A 21,691-nucleotide genomic window follows, 5' to 3' on the forward strand; every position below is an offset into this window, starting at 1 on the left:
CTTAACGGGTGTGAGCACTGATTTCAAGAAGTCATTCTGAGAATCACTCTCACGTATTACCGAGGTATTCAATCCAATACTTGATCTCCTCCTCGGTTTCCTTGGCTTTCTGCCAGTGGAAGAACATTCAGTTGTTACCAGAGAAAGACTTTGACTAACTGAAGGTAGCTCACTTTCTGAATTTATGTGATAGTTGCTGCTACTTTCAGCAAATTCCAAGTGGTCCAGTTTTTCCGAAGACAGTCTGTACTCATTGTTTGTCTGGAAAAGGTGACTTCCAGTCTTAGCTGTAAAGCAATCCTTCATTTCACTGTGTTTCTCTGCAGAGGACATTTCAGCTTTCGCCATTGTGGGAAGCAAGCCATCTTCCAAGCAAAATGTATTTCTTAAATGTTTGCCACTAGATTCTTTCAGAGTTGTGTGTTTGGAGTCACCTGCATAAACTGGAGAACTGCTTAGCACTTCTCTGGCTCCTTCAACTTCAGGCACACATTTGCTAGATTCCTTTTTCAGGTTCTTGCTTTTAGAATTTCCCAACAAGTTAGTGAAACTTGAGTTTAAATGGTCACTGCTCTCTCCTACAAGCAGAAAGCAATTAACATTGCATTAAAAGCAGAAAACAACCAGCATCTTAAAGACGATTCAAAGAAATCGGCACAACACTATTCAGTTATTTTTGAAAGAGGCTTTAATCCCCACTGATTTCAGCTGATGGTTGGGTGGACAAGGTTTGGTGAATATGGCCTTGCGAGCAAAATTGCACCCTCTGGCAACAAGTAACTTGTGCCTGGTTAATTCCTGTGATTACTTTGTATCACAAATTACTTTGAAGCTTTGAACAAGGCAAGAGACTTAAAAAGTCATACTTTTATGCTTACAATTAGAAATACTAGAGCATCAAGAAATTTCCCCCTCATAACTGAGAAAAATCTATTTCAACAGCTCTCTTCAGTAAAACATCCCATGCAGTCCTTAATCTTTGTATGACTACAGCATTATACACACCATGTCCACTGATGCAAGCCTGGAAAGAGGCCACATAGCCAATTTAATCTCATATGCATCGTTAAAACATCTTATTTACAATATACTATCTAACATGAGACAATATTTTATATTTATGTTTTAATTTTTACACATGAATACTAGAAGTCCCCCCCTCCTTTTACCTGATGACAATGCGCAAGCTGAACTGGTAGAAACAAGAATTGATTCATGCATTGCTGGATTAGAACTAGAGTCAGATCCCTGAGACATCTGTGAAGCTAAAAGTGCAAATAATTAGCTAAATAATTCATAGATTCAATTTTTGTATTTCAATACATGTAAAGGTACAGAACAAATAGATTTATTAAATACTAATGTGTTAATACAAACACTATACTACTATATAGTACTATATTTACAAGCCTTTTAGAAATTCAAATTAGTTTTAAATATTTTAGATGTGTTAAGTGTTCAGTATTTAATAGTTATAAAGCTACTGAGAGACTTGTCTGTCTTCAATGAAGGATTGTTAACAGCTTAGAGGAGTTCTTAAATCTAGATCTGACAGGCAGAATATTCCCCACACTTCTACTGGTTTCTGCTTTTTGATATTGCAGAGAAGGAGAAAACATGAAAAGAAAAAAGTCTATTTATGATTAAAATAAATATAAATGTGCTAGTTTAGAACAAAAAAGTAACATGTTCTAGGGTCTAGGAAAACTTTCACATCCCATCACAACACTTACTGTAAAGCTTAATACAATTTTTCTCATACTTATTTATATTAAGAGCAAAGTAAACAAGGCTTCAATATGTATGGGTTTAGATAACATACACATGAATAAGCTGCAAAACCTAAGACATCAAACTCAGGTGTTTTACACAAAATAACAAAATATATCAGTATGTTTCCAGCACTATAGTCTGGTTCAGGGGCAAAATACTGGCAAAATGGTGACAATGCCCAGAAAACATCAGCAATAAAAAAGTAAAATAATTTTTGCCCTTTCACAAATCACAAGAAACATAGAATCATACCAGTAGGGGAAAGATTTTCTCTTTTCTCCTTCATTTCTTTTATTCTTTTCTCCATTGCTCTGCACTGATACTTTATTTTACTTGCTGGGCTGTAGACTAATGAACCATCATCTTTAAATAACAAAACCGGTGCATCTGTTTCTAAAAGGCAAATTATAAGGCGGATTCAATATTCAATGGCAATATTCAAAGTAACATTTTGAAAAACTAATTTTATACAATTTTATAGCTACAGGTTTTCAGCAAGTTTCCAAAAACTTTTCAAACGTATCTAAACAAGTGGGAAACACAACTAGAATGCTGCAGTGTATCTTCACCTCCTCACAGTATCACTCTGGTTCATGGTTCTAGCTAATCAGCTATAGCCTCCCATAGGACACAACATTCATCCAATTCAATATTTAATTCAGTTTATTGTGGCCAAGAGATTAAACTTGAAACATGACAGATTCAGTCAGTCAATAAAAGAACCAAACACATGCAATACAACAGAGGCAGTCAATGTGGTGTTGTCTACAAGTTATTGAACTCCGATTCCTACAATCCCTCACTATTGGCCATGCTGGCTGAAACTGATGGAGTCCCAGAACGTAGGGAGATGTTCACATTAGCTACTACTGCATTACAACAGGCTTCCTCAAACTTGGCCCTCCAGATGTTTTGAGACTACAGTTCCCATCATCCCTGACCACTGGTCCTGCTAGCTAGGGATGATGGGAGTTGTAGGCCAAAAACACCTGGGGGGGGGGCGAGTTTGAGGAAGCCTGCACTACAATATAGGGATATGAGGTGGGATAAGCAACACATGCTAACCCAACAATGGAAATTAAGATCAGGCTGGTATTTCACCAGCTATTTCCTGGTCCTATCTACTTCTGCCAATACTTTTGTCACTGCTAAAGAAACTACAGTGGTACCTCGGGTTAAGTACTTAATTCGTTCAGGAGGTCCATACTTAACCTGAAACTGTTCTTAACCTGAAGCACCACTTTAGCTAATGGGGCCTCCTGCTGCTGCTGTGCTGCTAGAGCACGATTTCTGTTCTCATCCTGAAGCAAAGTTCTTAACCTGAAGCACTATTTCTGGGTTAGCGGAGTCTGTAACCTGAAGCATATGTAACCAGAGGTACCACTGTATGGGAATTTTATCTGCTAATAAATATTTTACTTAAAACTTACTGATCAATCAGGCAGAGCCCAAAAAGGGGGGGGGAGAGGGAGAAATGCACATGGAAACTAGATGCTGGATGCAGATTTCCCTATTATGTGTAGCTAACTTTGGCATTTGTGCTGCAGCTAATCCATGCAAGGCAAACTATCTCTATATATAGATTGCTGCTGCTAGATGAAGGCGTACACCAGACTTTTTAAAAAGGCACTAATTCTGGAGAAACCTTAACAGAAAATATTATTCTGAACGTAAGTTATCTGATTTATAATATCCTATAGAATTCCACAGTATGGAAAGGCTGAGTGTCTAACATGGATAGTGGTGAGGAAGGTTGGCTATCTGGGTCTCATTACCCTTGTAGAAAAACTTTGGAGTGTCTGTCAAAAACTGCTCCCTTTCTTGCTCAGAGTTGGTTCTGAATGTGGGTGAAGCACATATACTTTATTGTAGCTTACTGATTCCAGGAAACAATAGTAATAATAGTAATAATTTATTTCCATACCTCCCATCTGGTTTCCCCAGCCACTCTTGGAGGCTCCCAACAGAATATTAAAAACACAATAAAACATCAAACATAAAAACTTCCCTTAACAGGGCTGCCTTTAGATGTCTTCTAAGTCAGATAGTTGTTTATTTCCTTGACATCTGATGGGAGGACGTTCTACAGGGCAGGCACCACTACTAAAAAGGCCCTCTGCCTTGTTCCCTGTAACCTCACTTCTCGCAGGGAGAGAACCACCAGAAGGCCTTCAGATATGGACCTCAGTGTCTGGGCTAAAGAACGGGGTTGGAGACGCTCCTTCAGTTATACTGGGCTGAGGCCGTTTAGGGCTTTAAAGGTCAGCACCAAGGCTTTGAATTGTGCTTGGAAACGTACTGGGAGTTAATGTACATCTTTCAGGACTGGTGTTATATGTTCTCGGCGGCCACTCCCAGTCATCAGTCTACCTGCCACATTCTGGATTAGTTGTAGTTTCCGGATCACCTTCAAAGGTAGCCCCACGTAGAGCACATTGCAGTAGTCCAAGCAGAAGATAACAAGAGCATGCACCACTCTGGCGAGACAGTCTGTGGGCAGGTAGGGTCTCAGCCTGTGTACCAGATGGAGCTGGTAGACAGCTGCCCTGGACACAGAAATATATCCAGCCAAAGAGAGGAGTGCAGAGGAGGCTGGCCCAGAACAGAGACTAGAACTATGTATGACAGCTGAGCACGCCTGAGTTTCTCCTTTCTAACCAGAGACTGCAGCGTGGGAAATCAAAGGATTCAGAGCACATTGACCCCAAACTGGCCATTGGGGAGGATTTGAGAAAGTTATAGAGAAACAAGTTTGCGGAAAATTTAGTTGCTCCTGTTCCTCTTTCCTCCACAAATGATCAATTAGTAGGGAAAGACAAGAAAGAGGAACAAAATAGTGAAGGAAGACATTTGCCTTCTCCCTTCTCATGGTTTATCTGACCCTACAAATTTCACAGAGGACTCCACTTCTTGATATCAGTTTCAATTACAATTGAAAAACCATTCCTTAAGACCATCCTCAAGTTTTTGAAAATCCCAGTATTTCTTTTCAGTGCATTAGAACAGGTTTTATACTTGCCTGTTGCTGCTTTTTGTATAGCTAACTCTTTAGTCAGAACATCAATCCTTTTTTGTAGTCTCTTGTCATTTTCCGGAGCTTTTCTAACAACGTCTTTGGGCTGCATGCATTTGTGCTATGAAACAAGAACAACAAAATATTTAAAGCATTCATAAATCTAAGAAATAATACTTCTTTCACATTTTTCACAGGACATGGGAAGATAGAAATACTGTATATAAGGTATAATATATTTCCACCAAGCCACAGCACAGCCGCCAAAACATTCCTACCCATATCTAGCAGTCTTGTCAGCATGTGTGCACTGGTTTCCTCCTATAAGTACGCAATTTCAAAACTGCAGGAACGCTGCATGAGCAGCTTTTTTATTTTATTTTAAGGAGATACTCTCTTGGAAATCTACATAAAGCCTGCTGAGTAAGATAAACTGAAACACTCCGAAGGGTGGGTTTTGCACATCCCATACTGACCTATAATAATAATATTTTTTTAAAAAAACAGGCTACAGACATTTTGGCTTCATATGAGAAGTTGAGTGACCCACCATAAATTTATGGAGGCAAAAAGAAGGTTGGGGGGGGGCAGCTGATAACTGCAATGTTAATAACAAACATTACCAGATAATTTTCTCAGGGTACAAGGCTAGAATGTTAGTAAACACCACTACCTGAACCACAGGTCACTTATAGGTAAGTTGGACTTTGGAACACCTGTGCTAAATTTTAAGCATTCAACCCACTGATAACTTTCAGAGGACCAAAGATTAATTAGGATCAATTTGAAATAAAAATTAAAGCTTACATTCAAGACCATTAGGAAGCTATGTACACACCTTTTTAAAAAATTGAGGTAACCCTTCATTAGTATTTATTGCAGGATACAGTGACTCATCAACATGTGCTCCAGCTTCTCGGCATCTGAGCAAAACAAAACAAAAATGAATTCATATATATCTTTAGTGTAAAATTTGGTTGCAAGGCCACAGCTGGCCACAACCCCTAGACCAGTGGTCAGGGATGATGGGAGTTGTAGTCCCAAACATCTGAAGGGCCGGAGTTTGCATCTGCCTGCCCTAGAGGGTATCTTGCTCAAAAGGGTAGGGCTCAAACCTCAGAAGGTGATGGATTCTCCTTTACTGGAGTTTTCTAAATAGAGGTTAAGATGCCCATCTGTCAGGGATTATTTAGCTGTGATTCCTGCATTGAACTAGATGACCCTTTGGATCTCTTCCAACTCTACAATTCTATAGTCTACTTCTCATCTGTTCCTTCCATCATATCTAAAATCTCTTAGAGTTGTATTTTTTTTCTAGAAAGCTCAGATCACCATATGAACCACTCGCTTGCTTGTAAAAGGGATGTTTAATATGCTACAATTTCTATTTATATTCATTAGAATGAAGATAGAGCACAAAGCTGTAAATAAACTAGTAATTTAGGCACTGGATAGGAAGGACAGGGGTCACATTCCTTAGTTTTGCTGGCACCCAGAGTTCAAGACAAAGCCCTTCTGGCAAGGCTTAAATGTCAGTCACTCTGTTTTATGTTCAAAGTGAGCATCCTTGGTCTCTCCTACTCTTTTGAAACCACAAGCACTGGAATTTCAATGAGAGAACATATACTATTTCTAATACTTACACTTTTATCAGTCATTTCTTCAGTCCTGAAAACTCAGGAACATAAAATTGCCCAGCTAACCTCTTGCTAACATGCATGGCTGTAGCTTCCCTATCTGTGAGCATGCCAAAAAGTTTCAATCCTTTATGTCATGCCTAATCTAGTCAAACCAACCAAGACAAATTTGAAAATCCACACACAGCAGGCAGTAACAGAAAGCAAAACAAAATATTTGTAATGTGGTCTAACAGATACGTTTCTTTCTAGCCACTATGCCTTTATCTACAGCCTTTCCTAGGAATCCATAGATCTGTTACAGAAGCTTCAGAGATTATGGACTTTTTATATATAAATTACAAGCTATGATCTGTGCAAGTGCAAAAAGCTAATTTTCACATGAAAGTGTTTTCAGTGTAAGCATTTCATTATGGATCAAATGGTCTTGACAAGTATTTTCTAAGAACACACAGGGTCAATATTTCTCACCCAAAGCAGGTATAAATTTTCAGTATCTAAGAGTTTATGACCTGAATTTTGTGTGATGAATGATGTGAACACTTCACAGAGCATCTGAACTGCCAGTTTTCTAATAATGGGCTTAAACTGTTACTATGTTACACTGCAGCACTATTGTCCAATCTGCACTCCAAAAAATTAGGGTTTTTCTAAAGCCTATTTAGAAAATATTTAGAAAGAACTGTCCTCCATTGCCAAACTTTACTCATCATATGATCACGTTACCAACAAACTCATTTTCCGAGTGTCTATCCTTCTTTAGACACTATAGGTGAAACTGCACTAAAGGGGGTGGTGTCAAGATGCTTGGAAAAATTCTAAGCTTTGTATACATACAAGGAATATTTTAGTGGGAGAGATCTCAAAGTAGCTCAATGAAGACAGAACATGTTGAATAACTTCTTTTGGGGAAGATCTTGGCTGGATCTCTGAATACGAGCACTTCACAACTGTAATGTTTTGTTGTGGGCCCTTCCAGGTTCAAGGCAAAACGTCCTGCCTCCTAAGACAGACCAGCAGCTATCACTGCCACCCCTAGGGCATCAACCTCTTCCTGATTTCGCTGCTGTGGCTTTCCAATACCATCTGATGCTGGATCTTTCTATAGTGAAATGGCCTTGCCGAATGCCTGTGCTGCTTTACCACAGAAGCAAGTACCGTAATGTTTAGAGTTGAGCAATACTAAACTGTTAGTTTATTATTGTTAAACATTAAGCATCCACAAGAATTCAGCATTGCACTAAGGCTATCATTCCATCACAGCAAGCATTTAGGCTTGCCAGGGGAAAACGATACTCCTTCTCCTCCCCTTGTACACTGTGCTGGGAGTTCCCCTGAATCCCAACTCAAGCCAATTTTGGAGGGAGGAGAGGGAAAAGCCCCATTATGAAAGTCAAAGTTCTTGCATAGGACTTCAGCCGACAGGGCTTCTTAGTTTAATCCCACCCAGTTTTTGTATTGCCGCAGCAAAACAGAAATGAAAGGGGCTACTGGGAGGGCTGATCCTGAAGGGATCTAAACTGCAGGTTACTGCTGGGTTGTTCTCAAAAAACATCAGTTCTCCAAGGCAACAGTGTTTCAATTAACGTTCTAATATTTTCATGTTTCAGTTATGTCAGAACCTGTTATGAACTTCCCAGAAAACTTTTGTTGATTAGGTAATCAATAAACTTTATAAGTAAACAAGCTCCTCCACTGCCCTGGGAGAACTGAGAGAACATCTTCAACTACGCCACAGAACACTCTGCAACAGGGGTGTTCCACAACAAAGAAGTTAACACAGAAAAGTGTTCCCCTTCAGGTAGGAAGTTTGAAAATCCCTGATTTGCAATCTCTTGATATAAAATTCAGATTACAAAACTATGAGATAAGAGCAAAAAAAAAAAAAAATTACGTAGCTGAACAATGCACTTCTAGTGACACCTAGTGATCTTACAGTTGTAAAGCACACACATTATAAATATACCCCAGACATCTGGTATATTTTACTAATGAAGTTGAAAATGTATACAGTCATGAAAACATTTGACAGATTGCATTGGTGCGCCACAAAATTAAATTTTAATACTCAGCTGATCTAAGCAAATACTACAGACAGCTAATTTTGACATTCCTTGTTTTTTCTTGTTCTTTTCCCAAAACTCAATACACCTGAAGCATTAATGAAGAATTCTTCATTAATTCTTCATTTGTTGTCACAGCCAACAAAGCTTTTGCTATCACACATAAATTTTGAAACATAAAAATAATTGAAGCAAAATCAGCTATCAACAGCCTGCACAGATAAAGAGCAAGATAACCCACTCAAGAATTGGGTAAATTGAATACACTTGTTTCCAGAACACCAAATAAGAAATCATTATACTTTACTTCCCCCCCCCCATCCTTTTGACATATCGTGTGCCCATGTCAGGCTTATGTCTCTAAAGATTACAAAAATGAAATCCTTATTTTATGTGCACGTGCACACACAGACACACACACTTGTAGATTACATTGAATTTCACTGTACCATTTATCTTCTTCTTAAACATTTTGTTTAAGAAAAAATACTTGATACCTACATATATACTTCTGTCACGGGACGATTCGGTCATCTAGCCCAGTATTGTCTACTACTCTGATTGGTAGTAGCTCTCCAAGGTCTTCCCCAGCTGTGGTATCCAAGATGCTGTTAACTGGAAATGCTAAGGATTGAACTTGGGACCTTCTGCAAGTGACACACATGTACTACTTCTGAGCTATGAGTTCTCCCCAATGTGTGCCTCCTTTGAGAGGCTCAGCCTTGGATCTTGCATAATTGTCGCCAGCAGTTGTTGCTTGCAACCATTTTATTCAAATATGCAACTACATACACCCACACTGATGCTATTAGCATTCTGCTTTCAGTATTTCCCCCTTCATACCCTGGAGATTGGCCAGTTGCCTCTGAAACAAAAGGTTCATTGTTTGGAGGTGTTCCTGTACCCATCTCTGTTACTTGTGCTACAGCAGTCTCAATGGGTAGGGCTGCCTTTTTTCAGCTATAGCTGATATGCCAACTTTGGCTTTTCCAGGACAGGGATTGCCAGGCCATGGTGATTCATGCATTGGTAACCTCAAGACTTGGTTGTATTCAACTAATTTTTACTCAAGGTAGACTGTTGGTGGGCACAAACTACCAGCAGCCCATAACTCCCTTCCTTAAAAGCTCGCACTGGCTGCCAATATATTACTGGTCTAAGTTCAAGGTTAACTGTATTAATTTACAAGGCCATTAACAACTCGGGTCCAGGATACCTTAAAAACCACCTGATTTCTTATATCCCTGCCAGATCACTGAGGTCTTCAAGGGAGTCACTGTTTGTGGTCATCCATGTCTCCAACATATTCCTTGCAGCCACTAGGAGTCACAGCAGTGCGGGCCCAACTCTGAGAAACTCCCTCTCAGCTGAGATCAGGTATACCTTGCAGCCTGCTGAACTTCAGGCACTTGAAGACCTTTCTATTCTGTCAACATTTTAAGTGTCTTGTATTATACTTAACTAGGAAATTTATGGGTTTTTTAACCCATGTTTTTTTGTTTGCTTTAAATGCCACATTATATGGCTGAATAACTGTTTTACTGATTGTTCTTCAAATTGCTTTCATCTATGGTGAAAAGCAGTCTACAGATACTGGCAGTACTTACTTTTCAACCCAAAGCACTGATACTAGTTTAATTCCAGCCTTCTGAGCTCTATTCCATGTGGAGGAGAGTCCTTCTTTAAAGATTACGTGAGTCACTTGCTTGTTGAAAGTCTTAGAAACCTATAGAACATAAGAACATAAAGTATCTCCCTATAAGTTGTACTGAAAAGCAACACACCACTTTACTAGGTAAGCAAATAATGTGCAGCTTTTAAAAATGTGTCAGTTATTAACATATTTGATTTAGGCAGAAAAACAACCTGATTAATTTTAAAGTGCTTTGCTATACACCTTGGCCACAGTCCAACACACAGGGGAATGTAGTTAAATTCATTTATTTTCTTAGGTAGCAACAATTGTTACAATGTGTAACCAATTCCACTTTCTTCAAAAAAGAATAACTTACTTTTGCTCCCATATCAATAAGTTGTTGAGTAAAACTTTTAGAGTAGTTTTCTGTTCTGCTGGATGACCATACTTCAACATAGGCTACAACACCTATAAAGGAATAAAAAAAGAGAAAGATCTAAATAGTTGTTGTTTAGTCGTGTCCAAGTCTTCATGACCTCATGGACCAGAGCACACCAGGCACTCCTGTCTAAATAGTAGGAAATGTTGAATAATCTTTGGATTACCACTTAGGGTGCAGTGTCTCAATTATTTCCATAGTATTACATCAGTTAATTCCTGCTTTACATCATATGCATATAGTTGTTCTTACTTGCTGCCTTGTGGGACATCCTTGAGAGAAGAAAAGACTAATGCAAATCCAGAGGAGTGCCGAAGACGGTTGCATGGCATCTTGTATGCCTCCTTCTGGCAAGCCCCATAGCCAAGCTGCCGCCAAATGCATTGCTCTGCTTTCCTTTTAACCAATGAGGCGGATGGGGGGGTGTCTTGTCATCTGGGCAGCCCAGGACACTGCAATTAGGCCTTTGACTGGTTATATAAGTTCCTTTTAAACTGGGGTGTGTGTGTGTGCATAGTTTGTTACTATGTCATGCATTTTTTTGGGGGGGGGGGTGTTTTTAGCTTGTTGTTCAGATACTGGGCTGTATAGAAATTTAATAAATCACCACCACCACCATTAAGGAAGTATCAACATTGTACAAAAAGGAAGGTATACAGTGGACACTCGAGTTGCAAACGTGATCCATGTGGGAGGCACGTCTGCAACCCGCAGCGCTATGACTGCGCACATGCGGGTTGCGATTTGGTGCTTCTGCACATGCACAAAACGCGATTTAACACTTGCGTGAATGCTGAAACCCGGAAGTAACCCGTTCCGGGTTTCAGTGTGTCCGTAACCTGAAAACGCACAACCTGAAGCGTCTGTAACCCGAGGTATGACTATATTCAGTACTGTTTAAAATGGGGATTTATTATTTCTAAGCCCTTAAGAAACTGGGTACACAGCATGCGGTCTGTTACATTATACAGTCAGCCATGGAAAACGAGCGGGGGAGGGGCTGAGGGGCTGCTGACCTTCATCTGGAGGCTCCCGCCCCACAAAACCCATAAATTTCTAGTGAGCCCCTAAGGGGGGTGCATTTCACGCACATGCCTTAAGAAAAAGAGGGTGGGCGAGTGCGAGGGGGAGAGAAAAGGCTGCAACCCCCGCGCGTCTGCCTCAGCTTTGGCCCAGCTTTCGCCCCAAGCTGAAAAAAGTCCTCTGCCTGAGGGCGCCCCCCACCTCCCCGTCGCCAGTCCAAGCCGACCAAAAGGGGCAGACCCCGCTCTCCTTTGCCCGCACACGTGGGGAAAGCGCTCCTCAGGCTCCCCCATCCCCACGGGGACGCCTGACAAGAGGCCGCCTCTCCGCTGGGCCGCTACCTGTCAAGACAGGCCGGGCACAACGCGGCGGGCCGTCGGTGAACTCCATGAGGAAGGCAGAAGTCGGGCCGTTCAAAAGAAACCGCCGCCGGCTGCAGGGGCATGCGCACTGAGCATGCCTTTCTCTCGTCCCTCTTTTCCGGTCCCCTCTCTCCCTCTCTTCCGGTCCCGCTCTTGCTTCACGAAAACCATAGAGAAAGGTGGGCGTGGGCTTTCCCACTATGAGCGAGATTAAGTACGGGGAAAGTTCTAAAGCGGGGTATTGCCCCCCTCCCCCGCCCCGCCTTCTTCCTGCTACTATAGGTCAGGGAGCTGAAAAGCAATGGAAATCACGGAGCTCTTACAAAAGCTTAGTTCACGTTTTGGAGAAGTTCCCACCATGGGGGGGTGTATTTGGTTTGTTTTGGGGGTTGCTTTTTTCTCCCCGGGTTTGAGCTGCAGGAAAAGCCAGACGTTTGTGCGTGCCTGTGCGTGTGTTTAATAGGCAGTGCCGTATAAGCTAAACAAGGTATAGCTTAGGGCCCCACTCTCTTGGGGGTCCGAATTTTTTTTAAAGGAAAAATAAACTGGATGTAAGGGTTAAACCACAGAGCCTAGGACTTGCCGATCAGAAGGTAGGTGGTTCGAATCCCCATGACGGGGTGAGCTCCCGTTGCTCGGTCCCTGCTCCTGCCAACCTAGCAGTTCGAAAGCACGTCAAAGTGCAAGTAGATAAATAGGTACCGCTCCGGCGGAGGTTAACGGTGTTTCCGTGCGCTGCTCTGGTTTGCCAGAAGTGGCTTAGTCATGCTGGCCACATGACCCAGAAGCTGTACGCTGGCTCCCTCGGCCAATAAAGTGAGATGAGCTCCGCAACCCCAGAGTCGGTCACTACTGGATCTAATGGTCAGGGGTCCCTTTACCTTTTTAAACTGGATGTACATTTCCAAAATATTAGATAAAACAAAATAAAACCTACATACAGCAACAGTGTTTTGTGTTGTGTAGGCTCCTATGATGTAAGTAAGGTGTCAGCAAACCTTTTCAGCAGGGGGCTGGTCCACTGTCCCTCGGACCTTGTGGGGGGCCAGACTATATTTTGTGTGTGTGTGGGGGGGAATGAATGGATTCCTATGCCCCACAAATAACCCAGCGATGCACTTTACAGAAAAGCACACATTTTACTCATGTAAAAACACCAGACAGGCCCCACAAATAACGCAGAGATGCATTTTAAATAAAAGGGCACATTCTACTCATGTAAAAACACACTGATTCCTGGACCATCCGCAGGTCCGATTTAGAAGGCGATTGGGCCGGATCTGGGCCCCAGGCCTTAGTTTGCCTACCCATGATGTAAGTAATGGGCCCCACCTGCTAGCCTGCTCCCTAAAATATCACATATAAAGGGCTCCATTACCCTCAGTAGCTTAGGGCCTCATCAAACCTAAATCCGGCCCTGGTTTTAATAGAAATTGGGCAGCCTGAGTTCTCTGCATACAGTGCTTGGGTGTCATGTCTCTTAGGTTGCCACCTTGGGCACAAGTTTCCCAGTGTTGTTCTTGCCTCATACATTTTCTAATTAAGACTAAGGTGTGACTGTAAGATTTAAAATTAAATGCATCATCACTTTTTTATGTATCATGAGTTGTCCTGGTGGGTAGTGGGGACAGACTTTGGAAATATAACACCCTGAGCGAAGACAAAATTTGGCACCCTTGCACAAAAATATTTCTTATTTTCACAGTAATTCTTTTTGGTACTGTTGCTTTTTAATGGATCTTCTCAGTAGGTACCTGTATAAATATTATCATTGTTTTGGACCCCCTCAGCTCAGTGCCCTGTACATGGGAACCACCTGCATCACCCTAAATCTGGTGCTGTGTGCTCAAGTCCCTTCTGATTCCTGGATCCAGCAAGGATTTAATTCCTGAAATAGCTAGGCTAGGTTATCGGTGAGGCAATGGCCTACATGGGTCATTAACAGAAAGGAAGTAGCTTTGTGCCAGAAGACACAATTGGCTGGTAGTTAGGAAGACAAAAGCCAGAGTTGAATTGTGAGTGGTGCTGTGGTCTAAACCACTGAGCCTCTTGGGCTTGCCGATTGGAAGGTCGGCAGTTTGAACCCCTGCGACGCAGTGAACTCTAGGGCCCTCAAAAATTGCAGGCGCGGAAGCCTGTGAGCAAGGAGACTCGGCGGGACCATTTGCGCCCCCCTTTACTGCAAAAGAGCCTTTTTAAAGGCTCCGGAGCGGCATCGGGTGTGCGCACGGTGCTGAGAGTCGCTACCCAGCCCGTGGAGTGAAGCCGCGTCGCCATGAGCGGAGAGCGCCGATTCCTTCCTGAAATTTGGAACTGAATTTGAATACCCGTAAGTAGGATTGAAAGGCTTATTGGGACTTATAAAATATCTTTGAAATTTGGCCGAAAACGGGAAAGGTAAAAATTAAGGAAGTCTGCCTTCCCCGGACTGCATGACAGCTAAAGCAACGAAACTACAAAGCTGCAATTGGATGAAAAACTAATTTGAAAACTGTTTAATCTGGACATTGAACTTGAACCTCCCCCTAGCAGGCAGGAGCAAGGGGGAAGAGAGGTGGATTTGGCTTAACCTGCATGAAAAAAGCAAAGGGAAAAAAAGTTTTCTGCCGTTTTAGACTCTTGGAACGGACTGCCTGAGCAAGGCACCGAGACGGTGAACTGTAATTTGAGATTTGCTACAAAGTTGGGACTTTATTTGTTACAAGTTTGGGACTTTATTGAAACTATTAACTGACAGCTTTGACACATTGGAAGATTGTTGCTAATAACTTTTTTTGGGGACTTTCTGTTGTTTTGTTCTTCTGCCTATTGGATACTTTGGATTACCCCCCCCCCCCTAGAGGGCTGAGGGGTAACAGTTGCAAAACAGACTGTAAAGAACAAGTCAGTGGATTTTTCCATTTAAAAGCTGCTCCTGTGGGAACGACCTTGGGACATGAGTGGCCCAGCAGAAGAGATAACAACAAGAGCTAAAAGTAAAATTGCACAAAAGAAAAGGGGCTCAATATCAAGTTTACTGCCAGCAGGTGCAGCTGGGCAGGAAAAAGCGACAACTATATCTATGGATCCAGTGACACAAGCATTAGTTAAAATAAGTGAATCTTTAGAAGCCTTGACAAAGCAGAGTACCGAAAATACCAAACAGCTGACAGAACTTTCAACAAAACTAGATTTGAATACTAAAAGTATTACATCTAATACAGAAATTATAAATAAATTGATTGAAGAAAACTCCACAATTCGAAAAATTGCTGAAGAAGCTAAAACTACTGCAGAAACTACACAGGAAAAATTAGTACCAGTCTGTAAAAAGCTGGATGAACATGAGGCGGCCTTGTCTTTGTGGGAACTACAGAGGAAGGAGAGAAATCTGAGACTGAGACTAGTCCCTGAAAGTGAAGGGGACAACTTGGTGGACTTTCTCACAAAAGAGTTTTCGGAATTTTGGCAGGTAAACTTGGAGGAAGAAGAATTTAAGATAACAGCTGCCTTCAGACTGGGTAGGAGACAAAACAGAAAGAATCCAAGGGATTGTCTGATAACCTTAAGATCTAAAGAGGAAAGAGATAAAATATTAAATCTACACTATCAAAGAACTTTAGAGATTGAAGACGCAGAAAAAGAGACGGTGGAAGAAGATTGGAAGAAATTTAAAGTATATCTCAAGAACTGTTGTAAAATTAATGAGTGCTAAAATGTCAAGGGAAAGGAAAATATAGAATTACAGCTGTAACTGATTAAGTGTGAGAAGAAGCTAAAAAAGAAAATAAGAAATTAGTTAATTGGTGTGAGGGGTTGTTGAAGAAATTTTAAAACAGGGATGCAGAAAAGGGGAGGTAAGGAGAAGTCTGGGAAGCAAGGTTTATGAAAAAGAGGTCTTGAAATTATACATGTTTATATGTTTTGTTTGTTTATGTGTGTGTGTTGTTTTGTTTTTAATTTGTGTTGGAAAATCAATAAAAAATTATTATAAAAAAAAGAAGAAGAGCTGTATCGGCCAGCATCCAGTCCCAGTCCTGTTCCTCCAGTGTTCCTGTTCCCTGCTCGGCTTCCTGCTTCTGACCTTCCAGCGTTCCTGTTCCCTACCCGGCTTCCTGCTTCTGACCTTCCAGCGTTCCTGTCCCCGCCCGGCTCCCTGTTTCGGACCTCGCCACTAATCTTGTGGACTATTTCCAGGCTAGTGATTCAGGACTGAACCTTGACTTCGGTAGCAGTAACCTTCCCTCCGGGACCAGCACACAAAGGCAGAAAGCCAGCAGCCAAACAAAGCCTCAAGCGGTGGTTCCCACAGCGCAGCAACCCAGCAAAGGGGATGCAGCAAGGAAAACCACCGTCACCTCTCCGCTGGGAAGCGCTGAGCAAAGGCGAGTCCCCCGGCAACACAGCCTATTTGATCGGCACAAGGCATGCAAGCTCCACCCCCCAGTCATTCTTAGACTCCTTATTGGGTGAGCAATGCAGCCAAGCAACACAGTTGGAGCCTCCTCCTCCCTGGCCGGCAGGGAGGGAGGGAGAGAAGCTGCTTCCTTTGAAACCCAGGAAATTTACGGGATATCATCAATCTGGGACAGCAGCGGGACGTGGCGCTGGGATAAGGGAGTTTCCTGCCAAATAAGGGACGATTGACAGCTATGTTCATAACATCTAACAACACTGGCACAACATCATGTTAGCCCAGTATATCTGTTAATATCCTATTCTAAGCTCTCGGAATAAGTGGTAGAATCACACATTGGAATGTTAGACAATGCTGGAAACTCTGAAAATGCACACTTCAGCAGATTCACATTTGGTTTAGGCAAAGCGAAAGAAATGGCAGATACAAGAGGCATATTTATGCAAGCTGAGTACCATGTTGCGGCAAGAGTAATTTCTAGCCATTTTAAAACAAGGTTCGGCACAGTAGATGGCACTATAGTGCAAGAATTGCAAGTACTTTTTAAAATTCTCCTGCAAAACCATCTACCATCCGTTCCTGAAGATATTTTATTTATCCATCTAATTTTAATGCAAGTATGTAATGCTCATATGGGGACTGCCAATAAAGTAGTATCCCAACTGTTGCTTTATAGTTCCTCTTGTGAATGTTATCAATAAACGGAATAGTGTAAAGTCACTTACAAAATAGAAAAATCAAGTGGGAAATGGACATTTGTCTCTTCTATCTTTTAGGATCAAGAAGGTTTTCTTCCGAAAGAATATAAAGTCTGCCTACAACATGTGGTCAAAAAGATGTTGCATAAACCCGTCAGGTGCGTGTGTACCTATAATGATCTCAAGTGTTGACTGGCAACACAGCTTATGAATTGTGTGGCTCTCCCTAAAGAGTTCATAAATAGCTTAGTTGTCAGGCAGTCTCCAGGGCTGGGTACCCTTGCATCAACCGTACCAATTGCAACATTTGTCCCCAGCTCTAAATGGCAATGAATAAGTATCATCAATATTTTAAATGAGCACATGGCAATCTTTTTAAAATGTAAAGGACCATACTTGTGCTATGAGACTTTTTATGGCAATGGTTCCAGAAAAAAACAGGACACATGGTATTTATGCCTCTTCTGATTCAGTGCCTTCAATTTTATTCATTCTTGGTGTCCTGTAATTTAACAAATCGCCCCTTGTGGATTTGACTCAGCAGCGGGTTTATTTTCGAGTACTTGGGGATGTTGATAATAAGATAATGTCATCGCCTCACCACCACTAGGTCACACTGTAAAAATACACCTCTTTGGCATAGCATTTCCCTAAGAGTCAAAATGACAGGGGAGAGATACCATTTTGAAGGGAAGAACTCTAATGCTAACCTCCCAGAAATGAATCCCATAATAAGAGTGAGAGCAGGGCTACACTCCATACAAAGTATGAGTCATCCTTGCTTGTAGCTGGACTGGAAATTTATCTAAATTGCTTCCCATACTGATCTTGATAGTCTGTGTTCTGGCCTCTGGTAAAAGTGTTCCACTGTGAAATAACTGCAATGTACTTGGTGCAATAGAAATGGGTTATATGACAGTCAAGTGCTGAGCTACTTTCCTTTAAGTCAGTAATAGATATTTTGGGCAATAGAATTTTGCATGGGAAATAGTAATTCCTTTCTTATTAAGGAATGAATTTATTGCATTTATATCTCATCGGTTGCCCCACAAGAAGCCGTAGAAATAACGTTTTCCAAAAATAATTCTGGTGGGTATGTGTTATCCTGCACTTTGATCAAACACTGGTGGAATCTACACACATATTTTTTTTTAAAAAAAAACATTGCCAAAATGCTTTTTTTAAAAAAATGTTTTGAAAACTGTGTTGAATTTGCCATAGCTCACCATAGCCATCTAGTGTCAGATTTGTAGAATGCACCTTACAATACACTTAGAACGTTTTATTTGCAGCTGTATAGCTGTGTCCCCAGTCTTGAAATTATCAATCATTGGCTGTCTTATTTTCTAAAGAATACCCAGGAAGGGGTGATGGGGTAACAACATCATACTGTAGCATAGAACAATGAGCATAATTGGATGTGTTATAATCCCACATACTTTGAGTGAGTTAAATATAAGAGTGGTATTATAATAAAAAGAGTTTTAAAATATTCACTGCTTTTTTGAAACATACACACAAAACCTGCCATAGAATTAATTAAGGGGATATGTGTGTGTGTGTGTGTGTGTGTGTGTTTTCATATCATGGCTGTTTAGCCATGGACCAAATACCCTCTGGGTGGAAAATGAGTATCATATTCCTGATTTATAAGAAAAGGGATAAGAATGCTCTACAAAACCATAGGCCAATTAGCTTGTTAGACATCTCAAAGCTATACGCATGGTATCCCTTTCAAAAATTATCAGACTGGTTGCAAAGTACAGTGGTCCCTCAGGTTACATATGCTTCTGGTTACATACACTTCAGGTTACAGACTCTGCTATCCCAGAAATAGTGCTTCAGGTTAAGAACTTTGCTTCAGGATGAGAACAGAAATTGTGCTCTGGCGGCGCGGCACCAGCAGGAGGCCCCATTAGCTAAAGTGGTGCTTCAGGTTAAGAACAGTTTCAGGTTAAGAACGGACCTCTGGAACGAATTAAGTACTTAACCTGAGGTACCACTGTAACAACAAGTGGGGTTCAGAGGATGACACAGTACCATTGATCAGTGTTTTGCTCGGAACCATAGTATAAGAAAATATACTAAGAACATTCAGAACAATCTTTATGCTGCATTAAAATATAGACCGTGGGGGAAAATTCAAATTGCCAACATCAACTGCAGACATATGAGGGTCAGAGTAGGTTTAAATGGTGGTATGACTGACACTTTTAAAATGTTGCTAGGAGTAAAGCAAGTTTGCATTCCGGCTTCCACTCTTTTTAACCTTTCTATTAATGACTTGGTGCCATATTTAGCCAACATAAGCTCCTCCACTCCAGTAATAAGGAACAAGAAAATCTAAGTCTTGATGGATGCAGATGATTTAGTGCTCCTCTCTCTTTCCCAATTGGGCCTCAAAAACCTCTTGGAGGTTTTCAGCACATACTGTAAACAGGAAAGCCTATCTATAAATTACTCTAAAATGAAGATTGTGATTTGTGGCAGACACAGTCCTAGGTATAAACTGTGCTTGGATCAGCAGGCTATTAAACAAATTTGCTTATTTAGATACCTGGGTATCCTCTTTCATGAAACCATCTCTTGGAAGTATCATAGAATCATAGCCTCATAGAATTGAAGATATGGAGACAGTGGAAGTCAAAGCACAGAAAACCAAAGGGACATTGATGAAGTTCTATGACAATAAGAAAGGGAAGTTGATTGAACCTGCCCCAAATATATTTGGTAGCAAAGTGCTTACTAAAATGCTCTATATGGTGTTGAAATCTGAGGCTTTGATTCGAACTCCATTAAAGTTTTGGAAACTGCAGAATATTTTGTTTCAGAAGCTGTACTCACTACAATCAGGAATATCAGCAGCTGTTCTTTGTACTGAATCCAGGTGGCCAACAATTAAGACAAGAGCAGACTGCGTGATTCAAATGGATATGACCCTCTTGCACAACAAATTCAACGCCCTCCCCGCCCCCGCCAAGAAAAAGAAATTGATTCCCCCCCCCCAGAAAGGAAAGTAATGAGTTAACAATTGCTTGCCATGATATTGTAATAACCTCTCTGCAAAAAATAAAAATAAAAATCAGAATGAATGTCCCATAATAACTTATAACCTTCCTGCAGTTTGTGACATTAAATCAAGACGAATGCTCAATGAACAGTTTGTCTGGAAGTAACCCAGGTTTTAATTTGATGAAGTTGTGGATGCAAAGGAGTTTGAGCTGAGCTCTGTCTACAACAGGGTTTTCCAGCTTTCTTCCGTGGCACTGTAATCCTGCTGAGGTCTGGGGAACTTTCTGGGACAGAGTGTGATATGATAATACAAGGAAGTATAGCTGGAGAGGGGCATTGGTGGAAGTTAGGGTCATATTTACATGTCTAGAAGCATCTTCTGATCGTGCAAGATGTTAACGGTACCCCATTCTGTTAAATTATTATTTGTTGATGTTTAACTTTACTGTTTAGTATCCTAATGGATGATTGAATCTTGATATAAGTTGTTTATTTTAAAGTTATTGTGACTTTTTATACAGGATCTGATTGTTACTATTAATATTTTACTATTATTTTTATGTGTGTTGGGAGCCATAATAATAATAATAATAATAATAATAATAATAATAAAAATAAAAATAAAAAATGGGGTTTATCAGTTTTCAGTACCAGGACATGCAGGTTCATACTATAGTGGTTTTTTTCTCCAGTCACATCAACTTCTAAACATCTGACATTATGAAAAAGGGACTCTGAATCATAAGGATTAACTAGTAGATGGGCTGCACTGTGAAAAGGACTTAACCCCCCTTCTGTTTTCACATTCAAAGCAATACATATAAGAAAAGCAAATCAATATTTTTAGTTACTGAAAGAAAGAAAAAGGGACTGTCATGTGTTGCAAAGACAAATTCTCCAGAGGATGTTGCTGGGAAAGCAAATAGTCCTTCCACTCCTTTTGCTCAATCCAACCTTTCTTACATAACCTTCTGATCTAGACCAAGTTTAGAAAGTCACCTAGAAACTTAAAAGGAAACACAGCTAGCAATTTTTCCCAATCATTTTCTATAGACGCGTTGCTTTTGCCCTTTCCTCCCCAGGAAGTAGGTTATCTGGCCAACAGAGATAAATACCTTATTTAGTAAATTCAGGGGTAACCAAAATGAGTCATACATAAAGACTGATGGTTTTTATTTCTGAATATAAAGAGGAATAACAAATGGGCAAAGATATAAACTTCACATGAAGATATAAACTAATGTCTTCATGTAAACAAGAGTTATGCTAGGATGAAAATCTGAAGATTTTAAGCCTGCTTTCTCAGACCTTACATTTCCCCCCTTTTAATATGCAATCAGAAACTGGGAGGGCTTCTGTAAAACCGGGACTGTCCCTGGAAAATAGGGACACTTGGAGGGTCTGGAGTTGCAGTCCAGTTTTACACAAAGCTCAGGAGTGCTAGAGACTAGGTCCTGAAGCAGTTGAGATAGATTTCTAGATTTTTTTTTTTAAAACCATGCCTAATGTGTCTTAGAGTTCTAAGTAAAGTGGTTTGGTCACCATCCTTTGTGTAAAGGCTTTTTCTTATGCCCCCACCCCTTCTACATAGTTGTGTTGTTGTTGTCGTTTAGTCGTGTCTGACTCTTCATGACCCCAT

At 40.9% G+C, this 21,691-nt stretch overlaps 1 protein-coding gene across 1 annotated transcript in view; it reads right to left on the bottom strand.

Annotated features, from left to right (window-relative positions):
* Nucleotides 1-12,076, bottom strand: part of MCPH1 (microcephalin 1) — a 107,854-nt gene extending 95,778 nt beyond the window's left edge. The window contains exons 1-8 of the mRNA XM_083731749.1: nt 11,926-12,076; nt 10,499-10,590; nt 10,094-10,212; nt 5,625-5,709; nt 4,793-4,907; nt 2,026-2,166; nt 1,170-1,265; nt 7-578 (exon numbers count right to left, since the gene is read on the bottom strand). Of these exons, the coding sequence (XP_083587875.1) occupies nt 7-578; nt 1,170-1,265; nt 2,026-2,166; nt 4,793-4,907; nt 5,625-5,709; nt 10,094-10,212; nt 10,499-10,590; nt 11,926-11,974 (1,269 nt within the window). The 5' untranslated portion in view covers nt 11,975-12,076. The remainder of the gene's footprint in view (nt 1-6; nt 579-1,169; nt 1,266-2,025; nt 2,167-4,792; nt 4,908-5,624; nt 5,710-10,093; nt 10,213-10,498; nt 10,591-11,925) is intronic.
* Between the last annotated feature and the right edge of the window lie 9,615 nt (nt 12,077-21,691).

The sequence above is a fragment of the Podarcis gaigeae genome, assembly GCF_964106915.1.
Source record: "Podarcis gaigeae genome assembly, chromosome: 3".
NCBI classification, from domain to species: domain Eukaryota; kingdom Metazoa; phylum Chordata; class Lepidosauria; order Squamata; family Lacertidae; genus Podarcis; species Podarcis gaigeae.